This window comes from Peromyscus leucopus, chromosome X, assembly GCF_004664715.2.
Source record: "Peromyscus leucopus breed LL Stock chromosome X, UCI_PerLeu_2.1, whole genome shotgun sequence".
Lineage (NCBI taxonomy): Eukaryota > Metazoa > Chordata > Mammalia > Rodentia > Cricetidae > Peromyscus > Peromyscus leucopus.
This window is the reverse complement of record NC_051083.1, coordinates 60,118,636-60,140,327: the sequence shown is the minus strand read 5'-3', so window position 1 is coordinate 60,140,327 and position 21,692 is coordinate 60,118,636. Positions and strand designations below refer to the sequence as shown.

Here is a 21,692-nt window from a genome sequence, read left to right as displayed (position 1 = left end):
AACCATCCAGGAATTCTGGGACACCATGAAAAGATCAAAGCTAAGAATAATGGGAATAGAAGAAGGAGAAGAATCCTAGCTCAAAAGCACTTTTAACCAAATCATAGAAGAAAATTTCCCTAGCCTAAAGAAGGACATGCCTATAAAGGTATAAGAAGCTTACAGAACATCAAATAGATCGGACCAGATAGAAAGTCCCCTTGCCACATATAATCAAAACACTAAACACAGAACAAAGAAAGAATAGTAAAAGCTGCAAAGGAAAATGGCTAAGTAACATATAAAGGCAGACCTAATAGAATTACACCCAACTTCTCAACAGGGACTCTAAAAGCCAGAAGGGCCTGGACAGATGTCTTACAGACTCTAAGAGACCACAGGTGCCAGCCCAGACTACTATACCTAGCAAAAAATTCAATCACCTTAGATGGAGGAAACAAGATGTTCTATGATAAAGTCAAATTTAAACAATATCTATAAATCCACCTGTACAAAAAGTACTAGAAGGAAAACTCGAATCCAAGGAGGTTAACTATACCCACAAAAATACAGACAATAGACAACTTCACACCAGCAAACCCTAAGAAGGAAAACACATGGACACAGGTGCATGTACATGTGCATGCACACACACACACACACACACACACACACACACACACACACACACACACTACCACCACCACCACCAACAACAACATAATAACAGGAATTAACAATCATTGCTCATTGTATCTCTCAATATCAATGGACTCAATTTCCCAATAAAAAGACACAGACTAACAGAATGGATGTGAAAACAGGATCCATTCTTCTGCTGCATACAAGAAACCCACCTCAACATCAAACATAAACATTATTTCAGAGTAAAGGGTTGGAAAAAGATTTTCCAAGTAAATGGACCAGAAACAAGCTGGTGCAGTCATTCTGATATCAACCCAAATAGACTTCAAACCAAGGCCAATCAAAAGAGACGGAGATGCTGCCCGGTGGTGGCACACGCCTTTAATCCCAGCACTCAGGAGGTAGAGTCAGGTGGATCTCTGTGAGTTCGAGGCCAGCATGGAACAGAGTGAGTTCCAGGAAAGGTGCAAAGGTACACAGAGAAACTATGTCTCAAAAAACAAAACAAAACAAAACAAAAAAGAGACGGAGAAGGATGCTTCATACTCAAAGGAAAAATCAACCAAGATGATTTCTCAATTCTTGACATCTATACTCCAAACACAAGGGCACTCATGTTTGTAAAGAAAATATTAGTAAAGCATTGACCCTCACACATTGATAGAGGGAGACTTCAATACCCTACTCAATATCTCACCAAAGGACAGATCATTCAGGCAAAAATAAACAGAGAAATAATGGAGCTAAAAGACATTATAAACCAAAGGACTTAACAGATATCTACAGAACATTTCACCTAAACACAAAAGAATACACTTTCTTATATCAGCATCTAACAAACATTCTCCAAAATTGACCACAAAGCAAGTCTTGACAGATACAAGAAAATTTAAATACGCTCCTGTACCTTATCACACCACTATAGATAAAAGCTTGATTTCAACAACAACAACAACAACAACAACAACAACAGAAACAACAGAAAGCCTACAAACTCATGGAAATCGAACAACTCTCTACTGAATCACCCACCACTGGGTCAAAGAAGAAATAGAAAGAAATTAAAGACTTCCTAGAATTCAATGAAATGAAAGCATAACATACTCAAACTTATGAGACACAATGAAAGCAGTACTAAGAGGAAAGTTCATAGCATTAAGTGCCTTCATAAAGAAATTAGATCTCGGCTGGAGAGATGGCTCAGAGGTTAAGAGCACTAGCTGCTCTTCTAGAGGTCCTGAGTTCAATTCCCGGCAACCATATGGTGGCTCACAACCATCTATAATGAGATCTGGCACCCTCTTCTGACCTACAGTGCAAGCATGCGTGCAGGCAGAACACTATACATAATAAATAAATAAATAAATATTTAAAAAAAGAAATTAGATCTCATACTAAAAGCTTAACAGCACACCAGAAAGCTCTAGAACAAAAAGAAGGAAACATAACCAAGAGGAATAGATGGCAGGAAATAATGAAACAGGGCTGAATTCAATAAAATAGAAACAAAGAGGATACAAAGAATCAATGAAACAAAGAGTTGGTTCTTTGAGAAACATCAACAAGATAGACAAGCCCTTATCCAAACCAACTAAAGGATACAGAGAAAATATGCAAATTAATAAAATCAGAAACAAAAAGGGGAATATAACAACAGACACCTAGGAAATCCAAAGACTCGTTAGGTCATACTTCAAAAACCCATACTCCACAACATTGGAAAATCTAAAATAAATGGACAATTTTAATAGATACCACTTACCAAAGTTAAACCGAGATCAGATAAACAAACTAAATAGACCTATAAAATGTAAGGAAATAAAACAGTCATTAAAAGTCTCCCAAACAAAAAAGCCCAGGCCAGATGGCTTTAGTGCAGAATTCTACCAGACTTTCAAAAAAAGCTAATACCAACACTTCTCAAATTATTCCACAAAACAGAAACAGAAGGAACATTGCCAAATTCATTTTGAGGCCACAGTTACAGTGATATCCAAACCACATACAAAGACTCAACAAAGAAAGAGAATTACAGACCAGTTTCCCTCATGAACATTGATGCAAAAATACTCAATAAACTCAAAAACTGAAACCAAATAACATCAAAAAGATCATCCACCATGATTAAGTAGGCTTCATCCCAGAGATGCAGGGATGGTTCAAAAGACAAAAATCTGTCAATGTAATCTACCATATAAACAAACTGAAAGAAAAAACCCACATGATTATCTCATCAGATGCTGAAAAAGCCTTTGAAAATATCCAGTACCTTCCAAGATAAAAGTCTTGGAGAGATCAGGGATACAAGGGACATAACTAAACATAATAAAAGCAATATACAGCAAACCAATAGACAACATCAAATTAATGGAGAGAAACTCAAAGCAATTCCACTAAAATCAGGAACAAGACAAGGCTGTCCACTCTCTCCATATCTATTCAATATAGTACTTGAAGTTCTAGTTAGAGCAATAAGACAACAAAAGGAGACCAAGGGGATGCAAATTAAAAAGGAAGAAATCAAAGTATCATTATTTGAAGATGATATGATAGTATACGTAAGTGACCCTAAAAATTCTACCAGGGAACTCTTATAGTTGATAAACACCTTCAGCAAACTGGCTAGATACAAGATTAACTCAAAAAAAAAAAATCAGTAGCCCTCCTGTATACAAATGACAAATGAGCTGAGAAAGAAATCAGGGAAACAACACACTTCATAATAGTCACAAATAGTATAAAATATCTTGGGGGTAATTATAACCAAGCAAGTGAAAGGCCTGTATAACAATAACTTCAAGTCTTTGGAGAAAGAAACTGAAGAAGATTATCAGTAAAAATGGCCATCTTACCAAAAGCAATCTACAAGTTCAATGAAAACCCCATCAAGATCTCAACAACATTCTTTAAAGACCTAGAAAGAACAACACTCAACTTCATATGGAAAAACAAAAAACCCAGGACAGCTAAAACAATTTGTACAATAAAAATTTCTGGAAGCATTAGCATCCATGACCAAGCTCTACTATAGAGCTATAGTAATAAAACAGCTTGGTATTAGCATAAAAACAAACACTTAGGTCAATAAAATTTAATTGATGACTCAGACTTGAATCCACACACTTATGGACACTTGATTTTTGACAAAGAAGCCAGAAATATATGACAGAAAAAAGAAACATCTTCAACATATAAATGGTGCTGGTCTAACTGGATGCCTGCATGTACAAAAATGCAAACAGATCCATATCTATCACCCTGTACCAAAAAAACTCAAGTCCGAGTGGATCAAAGACCTCAACATGAAACCAGATACACTGAACCTGACAGAAGAGAAAGTGGCAATAGCCTTGACTGTATCGGCACAGGAGACAGCTTTCTGAATAGAACACCAATAGCACTGGCACTAACATCGACAATTAATAAATGGGACTTCATTCATGGAATGGAAAAGCTTCTGTAAGGCAAAGAACACTGTCAATAGGAGAAAGCAGCAGCCTACAGAACGGAAAAAGATCTTTACCAATCCTACATCTGACAGAAGGCTAATATCCAAAATATATAAATATATATAAAGAACTCAAGAAACTAGACATCAAAAATGCAAACAATTCGATTAAAATGGGGTACAGATCTAAACAGAATTCTCAACAGAGGAATCTCAAAGGACCAAGAAGCATTTGAAGAAATGGTCAATATCCTTAGCCATCAGGGAAATGCTTATACCTGTCTGCTGTGGAATAATCCTTCTGTACACTGTGTAAATTACATTGTGATTGGTTTAATAAAGAAGCTGACTGACCAATAGCTGGACAGGATAAAGTAGGCAGGAAAACCAGACTAAGGACACTGGGAAGAAGAAGGGCAGAGTCAGGAGTCGAGATCCAGATGTAAGGAAGCAGGACATGTACAAAGTGAGGTAACAAGCCATGAGCCACATGGTAGAACTTAGTTAAGAATTATGGGTTAATTTAAGTTGTAAGAGCTAGCTAGTAATAAACCTGAGCTATCTGCATTTATAATTAATATAATCTTCTGTGTGGTTATTTGGAAGCAACTGCTGGGACACAGGAAAAGACGTACACCTGTCAGAATGGCTAAGATCAAAAACACAAGTGACAGCTCATGCTGGCAAGGATGTGGGACAAGGGGAACAAAAACTTGTACAGCCACTATGGAAATCAATATGGGAGTTCCTCAGAAAATTTGGAATCAGTCTACCTTAAGACCCAGCTATTATCACTCTGGGACATATACCCAAAGGACACTCCATCCTACCACAAGGACACTTGCTCAACTATGTTCATAGCAGCTTTGTTTGTAATAGCCAGAACTGGAAACAACCTAGATATTTCTCAACTGAAGAATGGATAAAGAAAATGTGGTACATTTGCACAATGGAGTATTACTCAGCTGTTAAAAATGACATCATAAAATTTGGAGGCAAAAGGATGGAACTAAAAAAAAATCATTCTGAGTGATGTAACCCAGACCCAGAAAGACAAACATGATATGTACTCCTTCATAAGTGGATGTTAGCTGTAAAGTAAAAAGATAACCAGGCTACAGTCCACAGACCCAGAGAGGCTAGGTAACAAGGAGTGCCCAAGTGGGGTGAAGCATGAATCTTCCTAGGATGGGGAAATACAAGAGACATCATGGGTGGAGGGGGATGGGAGGAGTGGGAACAGGAAGACTCAGGTGGAAGGGGAATGGAGGTAGAGTACTGGGAAAGACAACTGGAATTGGAATTGGTGGGTCATCTTGGGGACGAGCTAGAAACCTAGTGCAATGGGAACTCCCAGGAATCTAGGAGGGTGACCCTAGCTAACACGCCTAGCAATGGAGAATACAGAGCCTGAACTGGCCATCTCCTGTAACCAGGCAAGATTTCCAGTGGAGAGACTGACACACCAACCCAACCACATAATCCTCACATACAATTTATTCTGCCTATAAGATGTGCTGTGGTAAAGGTGGTACAGAAATTATGGGAGTGGCCAACCAATGACTGGTACAGCTTGAGACCCATGCCATGAGAGGGAGCCCACCCCTGACAACTGCCTGGAGAGCCAGGACCCAGAGGCTAGACAGCCCAGAGACCTAGGATAGAACCAAACATGACTGACAAAAAAAGTCAATGTAATGATGCCTAATGATACTCTGCTATATTCATAGATTGGTGCCTAGCCCAATTGTCATAAAAAGTCTTCATCCAGCAACTGATGGAAACAGATACAGAAACCCACAGCCAAACATTACGCTGAGATCAGGGAATCCTGTGGAAGAAGGGAAGGAAGGATTGTGGGAGCCAGAGGGGCCAAGAACTCCATAAGAAAACCCACAGAGTCAACTAACCTGGTCTCATAGGGGATCATGGAGACTGAACCAACAACCAGGGAGCCTATATGGGACTGACCTAAGCCCTCTATATATATGTAACAGTTGTACAGCTTGGTCCTCTTGTGGGACTCCTAACAGTGGATCAGGGGCTGTCTCTGACTCTTTTGCTGGCCTTTGGGACCCTACTCCTCATACTGGGCTGCACCATCCAGACTTAATATGACAGGAGGTACCTAGTCTTACCGCAACTTGATATGCCATGTTTGGTTGATATCCATGGGAAGCCTACCCTTTTCTGAAGAGGAAGCGAGGAGGAATGGATAGGGAGATGTGGGCCAGAGGGGAGGTGGGGGTAGGGACTGGGAGGAGAGGAGGGAGGGGAAACTGTAGTCAGTATATAAAAATATAATAATAATAAAATATTTTCTCAATAAAAATGAGTATGATGGGCCGGGCGTTGGTGGCGCACGCCTTTAATCCCAGCACTTGGGAGGCAGAGGCAGGCGGATCTCTGTGAGTTCGAGGCCAGCCTGGGCTACCAAGTGAGCTCCAGGAAAGGCGCAAAGCTACACAGAGAAACCCTGTCTCGAAAAAAACAAAAACAAAAACAAAAAAAAAAATGAGTATGATGGAGCCAGGGCTAGGGTGGGATAGGTAGTGGTGCATACCTTTAATCTCAGCACTTGGGAGGCAGGTGGAGTTCAAGGACAGCCTGGTCTATAGACAGTTCCAGGACAGCCAGAGCTACACACAAAAACCCTGCCTTGAAAAAAAAAAGTTCTGATGGGTCAATAAAATGGCTTGGTAAATAAAGGCACTTGCCACTAAACCTCATGATTTGAGTTTGATTGCCAGAACCCACATAGTAGGAGAGAAACAATTCCTACAAGTTGTCCTCTGACCTCTACATGTCCATTGTGGCATGTGCTTGCCAATATACACAAATACACACACACACACACACACACACACACACACACACACACACACACGTAAATGCAAAACAAAATAGTCAGGAACCAGATGTGATGGTACATATCTATAATCTAGCAGTCAGGGGCAAAGACAAGAGATCCACAGCTCAAGGCTACCTTAGGTTACATCATGAGGTTCAGGCCAGCTTGAGATCCAAAGGAAAACCCTATCTCAAAAACAAAACAAACAAAAAACCCAGGTAAACTGCAATCTTGAAAAGAATATTTGCAATTTATATACTTCCTACTTGAACCCAGAAAATATTAAGAACTATAAATCTCAGCAAAAATATGGTATGAAACAATTTGAATTATGAAGAAGTGAACAAGTGGGAACCCTCACACACTGGAGATGTAAACTGGCACCAGGTATGTTAGAGAACTGTTAGTAATTTTCTTATCAACTTAAGTATGTATTTACCCTCTTGAATTCCTAAGTATATCCTGTAGAAAAATTAAAACATGTTCACAAAAGGGCATGTAAATGTTCTGAACAACATTCATAATGGCTAAAATTTGAAATAATTCAACAACATAACAGAAGTCCAATCATCATATAATCAAAGGCTAGAACATTATTCAGAAATACAAACAATCACTAATCAAACAAGACTATGAGTAAGTCTCAAGAACATTCGTGCTGCCTGAAGAACATAGCTCAGTAGTACAGCACTTGTCTAGCATGTGCACAGGCATGGATGGGTTCAGTCGTCAGCACTGCAAAGCAAACGAAAAATCTCAACAATACATCGAGCGAAATAAGCTGGGTGTGTGTGACACACACACTACATCATCATAGTTATAAGAAGTTTAAGAATGTGCAAAATTAATCTATGGGGCCAGAAAACAGTAATTGGTTGCTTCAAGCAGAATGGGGGAAGGAAATTTGTGGGTGAGATGGAAATGTTGCATATAATGTTTTGGGTAGTTGTGGGATCTCTCTCTGTGGCTAAGAAAAGCCACTGAGGGTAGGTGTGTTTCAGGGTTTTCCCTGCATGGAGGTCTGGAGAGGCCATTGAGTGAAGCTTTGAAGGTGAAGCCTGGATTGCCTTGGAGACCAAGATGTTAGAGATGCCAGAGCTGTGGTTATCTGCTGAGAGGAGATCTGCTAATGGGGTGTGGGATCAGCCCAAGAAAGAGAAGTGAGTTGCAGTCAACACAGCTGAAAGGAGTTGGAGATCTGGAGTGTTCTGACATCAGACAGAAATGTAGAATTGAGTTTGCCCTGATGGTTTTTGGTCTTGCTTTGGTTCAATATTTCCTCACTATGCTCCCTTTCTGCCTTTTTGGAATGGTTATATGCCATTGTATGTGGAAGTATGTGATCTGCTTTTTGAATTTGATTTTATGAGGGGGTTAGTTAAGAGATTGCCATGAGTCTCCGAAGAGACTTTGAACTTTTAAACAGTGTTGAGACTGATAGACTATGGGGACTCTTGAAGTTGGACTGAAGGCATCTTTGCAATATGATGTGGCTACAAGCCTATGGGGTCCAGGGACCAGAATGTGGTGGCTTGAAGAAGAATGGCCGCTTATGGGCTCATATATTGAATAGTTCTAATTTTAACATGAAAGCCCATGCACATACACACACACACACACACACACACACACACACACACACACACACACACACTCACACAAAAGATTTTATGTATCTATGTAAAATCTAGGATCCACAATGAGAGAAAACATGATATTTTTCTTTCTGACTGACTTATTTTGTTACTATAGTCTCCATTTGGTTCTATTTTCCTACATTTTGTATAACTGTGTTCTTCTTTGGCAGAAGTAACTGAAATCAGCCTTATTTTTTAATGACTCATTATTTATATGTGTGCACATGTAAACATGGAGGCCAGAAGAGGACATCAGGTGTCTTCCTCCATCATTTTGTGCCTATTCTTTTGAGGCAGGGTCTTTTCTGAACCTGGGATTCATGTTTTCTCAACTAGACTGGAAGCCTGCAAGTCACAATGATGCTCCTGTCTCCACCCCATTCTGAGCTGTGGGCATTGGCAAGATGTCTGACTTCTTACGGAGTGCTGGGATCCAAACTGTGGTCCTCATGATGGTGCAGCAAATTCTCTAAACTGCTGAGACATCTCTCCAGCCCCAGTCTCAAGGTCTTGCCTAGAACTTATATAATTCTTTTGTTTCAGCCTCATTTTTTACTTTGTTAATATTTTTAATCATCCCTTATATTTGAATGGATTAAAAGTGTTACTTGTTAGAGGAAGTGTGTCACTGGGGAAGGGGTCTTTGAGGGTTCAAAAGCCCAGGCCAGGCCCAGTCTCTGTCTCAGTCTCTCTCTGTCTCTGCTTGCAGATCAAAACATAGCTCTCAGCTACTTCTCTAGCACCATACCTGCCTGCCACCATGCTCTCTGCCATGATGTTAATGGACTAAGCCTTTAAAACTGTAAGCGAGTCCCCAATTAAATGCTTTCTTTTCTAAGAGTTACCATGGTCATGGTGTCTCTCCACAACTAACACTGACAAAAACATCTGTGAAGTAATGGATATATTAATTAGTTTGACTGTGCTAATAATTTCACAATGAACTCATATTATCAAAACATGATACTACCTTGAGCATGCATGATGTTTATTTGTAAAAAAATAAAACTCAATAAACCTAAAAAGTGGAAAAAAACCACTCCAACAGTAGCCAATTCTAAATATCCAAAGAAAGGCCAAATAATTGGGGGAAAGCATATATAAGATTTGAGATTTGCCCAAGCAATGAACACTAAAGCAGAGCTGTAAAGTGCCTGAGTATAGGTGTGCCCCCTACATGCACAAAGCCCTTGGTAAATGACAGAAGATTTGTAAGTGCAAGCATTTAAGGAAATCTGTGACTAATTAGCTAATCACTAAACTAAGTAAGCAGAAACTTCTGTGATGGCAAGCTAGAGAGAAGAGAAACTACACAGAATTAACTCAAGGAGTTACAAAACTGAAAACAACAGCAACAATCAGGAATAAATGAAAGCATGCTTCTCCAACATGTGTGGAGACTTCTATGAAAAATGCATAGCAAACATACACTCATGGGAAAAAAACCCTGCTGTGGGATGATCCTTTTGTGCACTGTGAATATGTATTACTCTCATTGGTTAATAATAAAGCTGTTTCGCCAATAGCAAGGCAGGATAAAGTTAGGCAGGACAATCAAACTGGGAACTGGGGATGAAGAAGGTCGGAGTCGAGAGAGATGAGAGCCAGCCACCCAAGAAGCAAGATGCCAGAGAACCAGTAAAGCCATAGCCACATGGCAATACATAGATAAATAGAAATGGGTTAATAATAAGCCTGAGCTAACGGTCAAGCATTTTGTAATTAATATAAGCTTTTGTGTGTTTATTTGGGACCGGGCAGTCAGGACAGAAAACTCCGCCTCCATTTAAAAAAACCTGTGTGATTTTTCTCTCAAGATCAAGAACATGACAGCCAGGCAGTGGTGGCGCACGCCTTTAATCCCAGCACTCGGGAGGCAGAGGCAGGCGGATCTCTGTGAGTTCAAGGCCAGCCTGGGCTACCAAGTGAGACCCAGGAAAGGCGCAAAGCTACACAGAGAAACCCTGTCTCGAAAAACCAAAAAAAAAAAAAAAAAAAGAAAAGAACATGACAGTATTCACACTTACTATTTCTATCAAATAACGTAATGAAGCTTCAAGCAAGGACATGTACGCAGAAAAGAAAAAGCACTAAAGAATAAAAGCATCCAGGCTGGAAAGAAAGAAGCAAAATTCTCTCTTCACAAATGACACAATCCTGTAGACAGACATCCTGAAAGGTCTAACCAAACTGTTAGAACCAATAAATTGTGCAGGCCAATGGATACATGATCAATTATACTAAACTCAATAAACAACTTTAAAATGAAATTAAGAAAACAACTCCATTTTAATAGTGCTGAAAAAATACTTAGAAATAAAATTAATAGGAGCATTAAAGTAATACTTCAAAAACTGTAAAGCTCATTAAAAGACAGTAAAGAAAAAGAGACACGGTTCACGACTGAGACTGAACACTGCTGAAGTGGCGATGCTCTCCACACAGATCTGCTAATTGGATGCAACACCTATGAAAATTCCTGTTGGTTTCTTCGCAGAAATCAATCAGGCTGATACTCAAATTGCCATGGAAATTTAAGGAACCCTGAATAACCAATACAGTTTTGAAAAAAAAACACCTGTTAGAGGCATCACTTTTCTCAACTTCAAAATTTACTACAAAACTACACTAATCAAATCAGGGAGGCACTGGTAAAAACAGAGAGACACAGATCTGCAGAATAGTCTAATTGCTTCTTTACATGGGGATCAACAAGATTCAGTGGGAAAAGAATAGTCTTCAAACAAATGATACTGGATATCTAGATATTCACATGCAAAAGGTTGGAAATGGGGAAATAATCTTAAATGACATACAAAAATTAACTGAAATGAATTGGGCATAAATATGATAGAAACAGTCATTTTCCCCAAAAAGATATACAATTATGAGTATGTGAAACAATGTTCAACATACTTAGCCCTTAATTAAATATAGATGAAAACTACAATGAGATACTATTTCATGCCTACTAGGAGGGCTAAAATTAAAAAGACATAAATACCTGGCATGGTGGCACATGCCTTTAATCCTAGCACTCAGGGGGCAGAGACAGGTAGCCTGCTGTGTATTCAAGGTCAGCCTGGTATACGTAGCAAGTACCAGGCCAGCAATTCTATTCTTAGATATATACCAAAGAGAAATGAAAACATATATCTTTAAGAAAAACTTGTGTACAAATATTCATTCACTTGGGAGGTGGAGGTGAGAAGATCAAAAGTTCAAGGCCAGCCTGGACTACATGAAAAAAACAAACAAACAAAAAATTCATAGCAGTATTATTCATAGTAACCCAAAACCAAAAAACAAACATCTGTCAAGGAAGACTACGTCAATAAAATGTGTGAAATATTACTTTTCCATAAATTAATGAAGCATTGATACATGCTACAACATGAATGAACTATGAAAACATGCTTTGAGAAAAACAGTCAATGAAGGGCTAAGGCTGTAGCTCAGGATTAGCATGCACAATAACCTAGGTTCAATCCCTAGCGCTGGCTCAAAAAAAAAAAAAATCAGTCCATGAAAACTGGACACATACTACATAATTCCTTCTATAAGAAATGCTCCAAGAGTCAAGTTTGTAGAGGGAGAAAATTGATCAGTAATAGGGAGTGGCTGTGAATGAATATTAGTTTCTTGGGGGAAAAATAAAAATATTCTAAAATTTATTTTGGTGATGGTTAAACAACTTATGAACAACTAAAATTCACCCATTTATGTTTTAAAAAGGATTGAAATGTAGAGCATGGTACTTATAACTTTACAAAAAAGAGAGTTGAAATGGAGTGAACATATAATCCAGTAATTCCATTCCTATGTGTATTATCAAGATATATTTAAAAGTTTTTCTGGGGTCAGGCATAGTGGTGCACACCTTTAATTCCAGCACTTAGGAGGCAGAGGCAGATGGATCCTATGAGATTCTGGCCTGGTCTACACAGTGAATTCCAGGTGAGCCAGAAATAGAGAGATGTTATCTCAAAACAAAAACAAATTGTCTGTGTAAAAATATATTTAGAGAGGATTAGAGAATAATATTTACAACAGCCAACACTGGATAATTGATAAAGGGACAAAATGTGGTATATGCATACAGCTGAATATTATTCAGCAATAAAATAGAATGAAGTATTGCCAGGCGGTGGTAGGGCATGCCTTTAATCCCAGCACTTGGGAGGCAGAGCCAGGCGGATCTCTGTGAGTTCGAGGCCAACCTGGGCTACAGAGCAAGCTCCAGGAAAGGCACCAAAACTACACAGAGAAACCCTGTCTCAAAAAACCAAAAAAAAAAAAAGTATGAAATATTGATTAACATGCTACATGAGCTTACCTTGCAAATAAATCTGACACTAAGAAGTCAGTCACAAAGGTCCTATATTTCATCTAGAGATAGATTGGAATTGTGGTGCTTCTCTTTGAGGTAATAAAACATTCTGAGATGAGGCTGTTGTGATGTCTGCACTACTGTGACTATACTAAATCCACTGACATGTACAATTTTAAATATAATATGCCGAGTTAAATCTCAATTATGTAAATCTCCCAAAGAAAACAACTCAGAACTAAACAGCTAAAAGGAGAACAGGGAGGTATGAGAACCTTCACAATTATATTACAAAGGCTAAAAACCCAAAGTGTGACTATAAAATCAGAGCACATACAAAACTCATTCGGAAATGAAAGACAGATGCCAAAGAAATAGTTCATGCATATCCCTGGGTTACTGTCATACTAGATGGTTTCTAATAGCATCAACTTTCCCACTTCTCTAACCAACAACTTGAACAAAGATATGGAAACCATGCTGATAAGGTTTACACATGGCAACATCTGCAAGGGACAGCAGGTACTCAGAATAACAGAATTGGAAGAGGAATATTTTAATTATATGTGAGTGGAGATAAAACTAAAATTAACTGGACCAGATAAAATCAAACCAAGGGAGAGATTCAAATTTCATACCTGAGTTTGTGAATCGGTACATGGGGAAAAAAATCATTTTTCACTATATGTAAAAGTAATCTCAAATTTGAACTGTAGATATTTAGAAGGAGAACTGAAATAGTCCCTTCAAAATACCAACAAAAGCATGGACGTTTTCATCGAGAGATATGACCTTAATTGTCTCACCCTCTTTCAGACGATCTCCTTCAGCCTTGGTTTTCTTCTGTCTTTCTGATCCAGCAAGGTCTACAAGATGCAGCTTGGAACGAAAACTGCTGTTTCTGTGATAACAGGAAGACATGGTGAAAACAATACAGAAGTTTGAAAGTAGCCTAGCTATCAACGCTGATAGGCTAACTCTCATTTCATTTCTTTCAAGACAGTAAAAGTAGTTACAGCAGTCATTAATACTCATCATTATAAAGTCTGAATGTCGGGCTGGAGAGATGCTCAGCGGTTAAGAGTACTGACTGCTCTTCCAAAGGTCCTGAGTTCAATACCCAGCAACCACATGGTGGCTCACAACCATCTGTAATGAGATCTGGTGCCCTCTTCTGGCCTGCAGCCATATATGCAGGCAGAATACTGTATACATAATGAATAAATAAAAAAACCTTAAAAAAAAAAAAAGAAAACCAGTATTTTAAAAAAAAAAAATAAAGTCTGAATGTCAGGTCAACTGAAACAGCCACCAGGCATTCAGCTTTCACAGCATATGACAACTGCAATGCTCTAACTTACTTGTCATTTTTCTTCCTTTGTTCTATGGAGATTGTAAAGATGGCATGAGACCGAGATGACTGGGAATTCATAGCTGTGGAGGCCACAGTCCTGGAGTTATTACCCTGCTCTAGACAGGAAACAGTGTCCAAGGCAGCTAGCACGGTCTTCTCTGTGAGTCCCACAATCTAATTTCAAAAGAAAAAAAAGCTTCCTTGACTCATTCTTCTAATGCTTGAAGAGAAATACATGGATTAGGGAGTGGAAAATGCCTTCCTGTTCCAGGAGAATATCATCATATTGAGGGGCTGTGAAAATGAGGACTTTTAACAGGGAATTGTTTGATGATGGCTGAGAACCAAGATCTCCAATCTTCCCTATAAAGTTGAGAAAAAAGGGTACAAGATAATTTTGGAGAGTTAGAGAAGGTCTCTAAGTCTTGGAGGGTAGCTGCCTTCTAGGGAGTCCCAAGTGAAAGTCAACCTTTGCTCCAAAGGAGATCAAATACAACATACATTGCTATGGCATTTCTCTTTGCTGTTTTCTCCTCCATATGACTCCATGTTCCTTCCTGTACCTCCAACCCATTTCATACTCCATGTTCTCCTAGAGGAAACAGCATGGCAGTTTTCCCTGGCTTAGGAACCCCCCAAATCAAGTTTGGGGCAGGGCACTTTAACTGCCTGGGGGAACTTACACAAGGCAAAGTCTCTTGGAGCTTTGGGGTGGGGCTGACAGGACTAGATTATTCATGAGGTTCCTGTTAGCCTTAGTAGGCTTAATCTGGATCTGTGACTCTTAATTTTTCCTGTTTCTAGTTGCTGACTACTTATCCTTTGGAATCAGTACATTAGAAATCAAATTCCTCTTGCTTCCTTCCACCAATACCAAGTCTCCTCACTACTGTTCATTTCTATCAACAGCTCTACCCTCACAGTCTCAAAACTTCAAATCACTGTCAGCTCCTCTCACTCCTTCATATCCCATGTATCACCAACTCAGATATTATTGGGAATTGGTTACTTCATTTTTTTAAAAACCACATCCACACCAATATTACCTCATGTGAAAAAACAAGGCAATAATTTCCCCAGTTGCATCTTCATCAGCCTAGTCTTTCTCCCTCTCACTTCATTTTCATTTCCAGTCAGCCTTCCCAAAATGCCAGCAAACTACTAACCCCTATACTAGATGAGGACACAATGACATTTTCAAATCCTCTCTCAAGTTCCAGGAGCAATAAAGTTGGAGAGACACATGCGCACATAAGATGTGTAAGTAGCCAGAGCAATGTTTCCTTCCTTCAGAAGTTTTACATAATTACACGCTGTTAGTGGGGGTTGGGGGTAGGTAGGGAGAAACGAACCTGTTTAGGCTGGCTTTACAATCTTTTCCTAACACAGCTCTTTTCACTTCCCAGTCCAAGTTTTCCGTCCTAGACAGACTGGTCTAGGCTTATTTACTTTCCTGCTATAGTTACTCTTTTTTTTTTTTACAATTCATTTATTGTGTAAGTGTATGTGTCCACACACACACAGCTGCTACAGCAACCCATCTGCTGCCAAAGCACATGGGGAGAGGGCAGATGACAACGTGCAGGAGTCAGGCTTGGTGACAAGCATTTTTACCTGCTGGGCCATCTCAACAGACATCTTGTTTGTTTGTTTCTTAAACGCTATCTGAAAACGTTTATAAACTGTTCTTACACCAATTTGGGTTAGGAACACACATCTTTTTGAATCACGTATCTTGCCTCAAACAATGCCTGGGATTCAATTCCTGCCTTCATGTGGGGCACGGCACATAAAAGATTTTAAGAGATGGTCAAGACGTAGTTCAGCACCCACATTCTTCCTGGTGATAGCAGATATTTTGCCCAGATTTCTTATCTTCATTATGCAAATATTAGATTTCTTATCTTCATTATGCAAATTATCTTCCTGTATATTTCAAACTTACCAGGCCTGATATTTCAAGTCTGGCTTTAATACCTGGATAACAACTTAAGATCCTGAAGGAAAAAAGACTCAGAAGAACAGGCATCTACTCTTTATACCTTAACTGGTCGCTCTGTTCTTTGTGAAGAGTGGGAAGGAAAGGAGAAGACGGACAAGCTACGATTTCCCACACACATTTCCCCAAGCCTGTTCTACTCAGTCTCATCTACCTACACCCTGGTTCTTCTAGTTCTGAATACTCAAGCACTGTGCCTAGATCACGTGACCAAAGTTCTCAGATAAGTGATCATTTCCCTATGGGGCTATGTACTCTAAATTGTTGTATTGAATTTTCTACTTTTTTATATCATTCCAGAGCCCAGTACAGTGTCTGATGGTCATGTCCAGTAGAAATGTCGATGATCAGAAGCAACACAGAAAAGTGACCCTTGACATGTGGCTAGTGTACCTAAGGAACAGATTGTTCTATTTTAATTAATTACAAGCTAAATGCTATCCTGTAGCAAGTGGCTGCCATACTAAAGGGCTCAGTCTCAGAACCCTGTAAACAATTAATATTTTAATTGCTTTTATGTCCTTCAAGAAGAAAGTGATGAAGCTGAATATGAATCTTCCTTGATTTTCTTCCCACAAGAACACTCATCTAGCAATTCCAGATTAACTAAAGGAATTAGAGCCAATAAAACCCCTGAAAGACTGAGATGTTAGCAATCATTCAAAACTACAGTAGCAAAGAAAAGGGATGTAACCTTTAGAACTTACCAACATTTGTAATAACATCAAAAGAAGAAAGAAAAGAGAGGAAAAACACACCTTTATGCCTTCCTTAGGATCCTCCCGGATATTAATTTGAGAAGCTTTCTCACGAGATGGACATAGAAGATCCAAAATTTCTTCATTGTAAATCTGATATTGTTGAAAGAAAGTGGCAAAGTATGTTAACAGTGGCCATCTCTGTGTGGGTTGCAAGATCATAAGTAATTTACACACACACACCTCACTTACAGAAATTTTAAAGACTGTAATGGCTGTGGGTACAGCTCTGTGGTAGAGCTCTTGCCTTGCCTATCATTTCCAAGGCCCTGAGGTTGATACCTAACACTGCAAACAAAAGATAAAAAGGGAAAACAAAGGAGAGGAGAGGAAGGGGAGAGGAGGGAAGAATAGAGACAGGATGAAGACTGGAGGGGAGAAAGAAGAGGAAAAAGGACAGGAAGAGAGAAGAAAAGGAGACGGGGAGGGGAGGAGGGAAGAAGGAAGGGAAGGGGCAGAGGAAAGGATAAAGGGGAGAAGAAAAAGGACTTTATATGTATTAACTTGATATTTTATAGGGATGAATTCACATATTATAACAAAATTAATACTGCTTTTAAGATAAAGTCTCTTGGAAATAGCAGGAACATGAAAAGTTATATGGGTGTTCAAATTCAGTTCTAGTTCAAAGAAGATTTATTTGTATTTTAATTATGTGTGTGTGTGTCTGTATGTATGTATGTGGGTATGTATATGTGAATACAGGTGCCTGTGGAGGCCTGCAGCATCTGGTCCCCTAGAGCTGGAGGAACTGCACCCAGGGTACTCTCCAAGAACAGCATGTGCTTTGAACCACTGAGACATCTCTCCAGCTCCCAAAGTCAGTTCCTTAGTGATGCTGTAACAGTATCACTTTTACCAATTAAAATGTGAACAATGGCTGCTTATGGGGAGGGAGGGTGGTAGGTGGGAGCAAGGGAAGAGAAGAGTTGTAACTAATACGTCAATAAAACAGTAAAACTTAAGAGAATGTTTCATACATGATAAGCACTCCACTTATTTATTGTTATTGCTGATGGCATTATTTAACATGCTAGTTTCTCAAATCATTTGTATATTCAATTACCTTGACCAAGGCTGGATTAATCAAGCTCAAGAAGGCTAATCTGGGTGGGGTTGGAGAGATGGATCAGTGGCTAAAAATGCACTGCTCTTGTAGAGGACCCAAGTTTAGTCCCCAACACCAACAGCAGACAGCTCACAAGTACCTGTAACTGTCGGGAATCTGCACTCATGTGCCCATACCCACATACATACAAATAGACATATACATAATTAAGAAGAAAACAAATAATTGGGCAGTTTCAATCCTAGCACTTGGGATGCAGAGGCAGGAGGATCTCTATGAGTTCGAGGCCAGTCTGATCTACAGAAGTGAGTTCCAGGACAGGCTCCAAAAGCTACACAGAGAAACCCTGTCCCGAAAAACCAAAATAAATAAATAAATAAATCTTTGGAAAATAAAGGGTAATTGTAATAATCTTTAACCTTCTAATTTTACCTCTTATATCTGAAAACATATTAACAACAATGAACTATTTATATACAATTTATAATTACATTGTATCTGAAAACATATTACAACTCAACATCAGGATAAACTGTTTACACACAATTTATAATTACATGCATAAATTTTTTAAGTTTAATTCTTGTTCCTCATAAATATCACTGCACCACTGCAGTAGAACCAATAAACTAGCTCCTCAGAAGCCAATTCTCTACATATGCCTTATACCTTTTGGTGTCGTGAGGTTAGATTCAATTGGCCAATCAATTTTATACTGATATACACTACAGTGCAGGTTCCTATAAGGACAGGGTCTTTAAAATATTAGTTCACTGATATCTCCCATGTACATGATCTATCTGAGTACCCAGATCAGGGTCTGGCACATAGTAGATGCTCAATAAGTACCTGTTGAGTAAATATACATTTTATCACCACTTACACAGTATAATATTTTGCCTAATTTTTAATAACATTCTTCATGAAGCAGCAGCAGCATTATAACTCAAGCTTTAGCAGTAAAGTGAAATGGAGCACTTTTCTGCATATTCCACAGGCAATCAGTGATACAAGCCAAACTAAAATTAAAGAATTCCTATCATAGTTTTGCATGGCAGTGCCAATTCTTATAACAATCAGATTAAGCAGATAATTCTAATTAAGAAAAGAACTGGGTCGGATCCAAATCCAACTGAGCAAGTAAGTTTTTGCTATCAATTTATGAAAATGCAATTTACTAAAAATTCAATTTACTAATTTGAGTCATGCCAGGAAAAATCTCATTTGGATGTATTTGCCTACTCAAAGATAATCCTAAAGTCAGAATAACTGGAGAGAAATCACTTACCTCCAAGTAAGACACTTTCAGAGTAAATTCAAAGTCACTCTTTTTATTAATTTCTTTGAAGAGCAGTTGTATTACCCTGGGAATGACCCCAATAGTTGATTCATGTTCTTGCTCTGCAGTGTAGGCACCTCCCATTGAATAGGTTTTTCCAGAACCAGTCTGCCCATAGGCCAGGACAGTTGCATTGTATCCTGGCAAGACAGAAGCCATATGGATAGTGGTGCTCAAAACAATTCATTCAGTTAACAGTTGCTTTCTTAAGACAGAATCCTTTAATAGCAGCTACAAAGAAAAGGTCTGTGGGTTCCATAAAAGCAAAGAGAAATACTGGCCTCGGACTGCACCACCTTGTGAAAGCGCTTAAAAGCTAGGAAGTCAAATACAGATGTAACTAGGATAACAAAGGTAGCCAAGTAAGTCATGGTAAAAGCCTTTCAAAGATTTATTTGAGGATTTTATACTCCCTATCTCAAACAATTCTAAATGATGGAAAGTAACTAGAAGTCTTAGCAGCCACAGGGGTGGGTGGGCGGGCACATATTTTTTTATGAAAGCACATTCTTGCATTCCAGAATTCAGGTGGCTATGGCAGGAGAATTAAGAGTTGGACTGGGGCTGGAGAGATGGGTCAGTGGTTAAGAGCCCTGGCTGCACTTTCAAAGAACCCAGGTTCGATTCCCAGCACCCACATGGTAGCCACAAGTGTCTGTAACTCCAGGTCCAGGGGATCTGATGCCCTCTCTGAGCAGCAGCTACACATGTGGTGCACAGACACACAAGAAGTCAAAACACCCATACACTTAAAATAAAAAGAAATAAGTCTATAAAGAAAAAAAAGAGTTGGGATGGGGAGAGAATTTGAAAAGCAGTAACTTCCTTTTTCTTTTCTTTTCTTTTTACAACTGATGAAAAGTCCCTATCTGAACTATCTAAACATATACAGACCATATTGTCAGGATCCATGCAGAAACAGCATTTAAGTATGACTCACTGTCATATATATCCTTTGCTTTTATAGAGTATTACTAAAGAATAATCCATTCATAGATGCTCATGAACCAGGCCTGGTAGAGCTTTCCTGTTAATGCCAGTACTTTCAAGAGTTCAAGGCCAAGCTGGGTATGATAGAACACATCTTTAATCCCAGCATGCTGGAGGAAGAGGCAGGAGGATCTCTGAGTATGAGACAAGGCAGAACTACACAGTAATAGTGAGTTCGAGGCCAACCAGGGTAAAACATTGAGACCCTGTTTCAAAAAAAGAAAAAAATTCAACATCAGATTGAGTTACATAAGGATAGGGATACTCTGTCTCCAAAACAGGGCAGAAATTAAAGAAAAAAGTCCATGACACAATTAACTGAGGGAAAAAAGGAAAAAATAGCAGGTTAAAAGTGATTTAAGTGGGGGTTGGGGATTTAGCTCAGTGGTAGAGCACTTGCTTAGCAAGCGCAAGGCCCTGGGTTCAGTCCTCAGCTCCAGAAAAAAAAAAAGAAAAAGAAAAAAGAAAAAAAGGTAATTTAAGTGTAAGTAAAAATAGAGGAAAAGATCAAAAGGCTATGAACTCACATTGTGATGATTATCTGTGACTAATAGGATAGTAAACAACTTTGGGTTTTTTTCTATTTGTATTTTATAAATTATTAAATGGAATGCAGCATGAAATAGTGGCTGTGTTTTCTATTGTTGCCTATCCAATCTGTATTGTTTGCAGAAAGACAGGTAAGATGTATACCTGTTTGAGCTTAATTCAAATAAAAGTATTATTTTCTACATCTATTTTTATTTTTTGTCTTGCCAGAGAATATAGAATACTACTTGTACATTTCCTTTTATACCATAAGTTTTGAGTTTTGACTGAAACTGGAAGCAGGTAATCCTAGCTATAACTATAGCAATTTTTTTAAAAATAAACAATGAGATAATATATGGGTCATTCACACATTCAATTTATTATAACTCACTAACTATAAAGTAGGAGCTAAAGAAACTGTAAATTCAAATTTACTTCAACATCTAATAAATACCCCAGAAAGCCTTCCCTTATGAGAGGATTAGACACAATCTAAAGGCAACTCTGTTAAAACAGCCATTGTATTTTTGCCAAAGCTGTCATCTATTTACCTAGATAATTTTGGAGTTAAAAAGAAAAATCTTGGGACTGGAGAGATGGCTTAGCAGTTATAAACACTGGCTGCTCTTCTAGAAGACCAGGTTTGGTTCCCAGCACACACATGGTGGCTTACAACTACCAGAAACTCCAGTCTCAGGGGATCCAATGCCCTCTTCTGGCCTCCACAGACACTGCATGTACGTGTATACAAACGCAAATCCA

The 21,692-nt window shown here is 38.8% G+C and overlaps 1 protein-coding gene across 3 annotated transcripts in view; it reads right to left on the bottom strand.

Annotated features, from left to right (window-relative positions):
• Kif4a (kinesin family member 4A) overlaps positions 1 to 21,692 on the bottom strand; it is a 117,838-nt gene that overhangs the window by 88,176 nt on the left and 7,970 nt on the right. For all 3 annotated transcript variants that reach the window (XM_037198838.1, XM_028883915.2, XM_028883916.2), the window contains 4 exons: positions 19,359 to 19,549; positions 17,002 to 17,094; positions 14,252 to 14,418; positions 13,697 to 13,791 (listed from right to left, as the gene is read on the bottom strand). In XM_037198838.1, the coding sequence (XP_037054733.1) occupies positions 13,697 to 13,791; positions 14,252 to 14,418; positions 17,002 to 17,094; positions 19,359 to 19,549 (546 nt within the window). The remainder of the gene's footprint in view (positions 1 to 13,696; positions 13,792 to 14,251; positions 14,419 to 17,001; positions 17,095 to 19,358; positions 19,550 to 21,692) is intronic.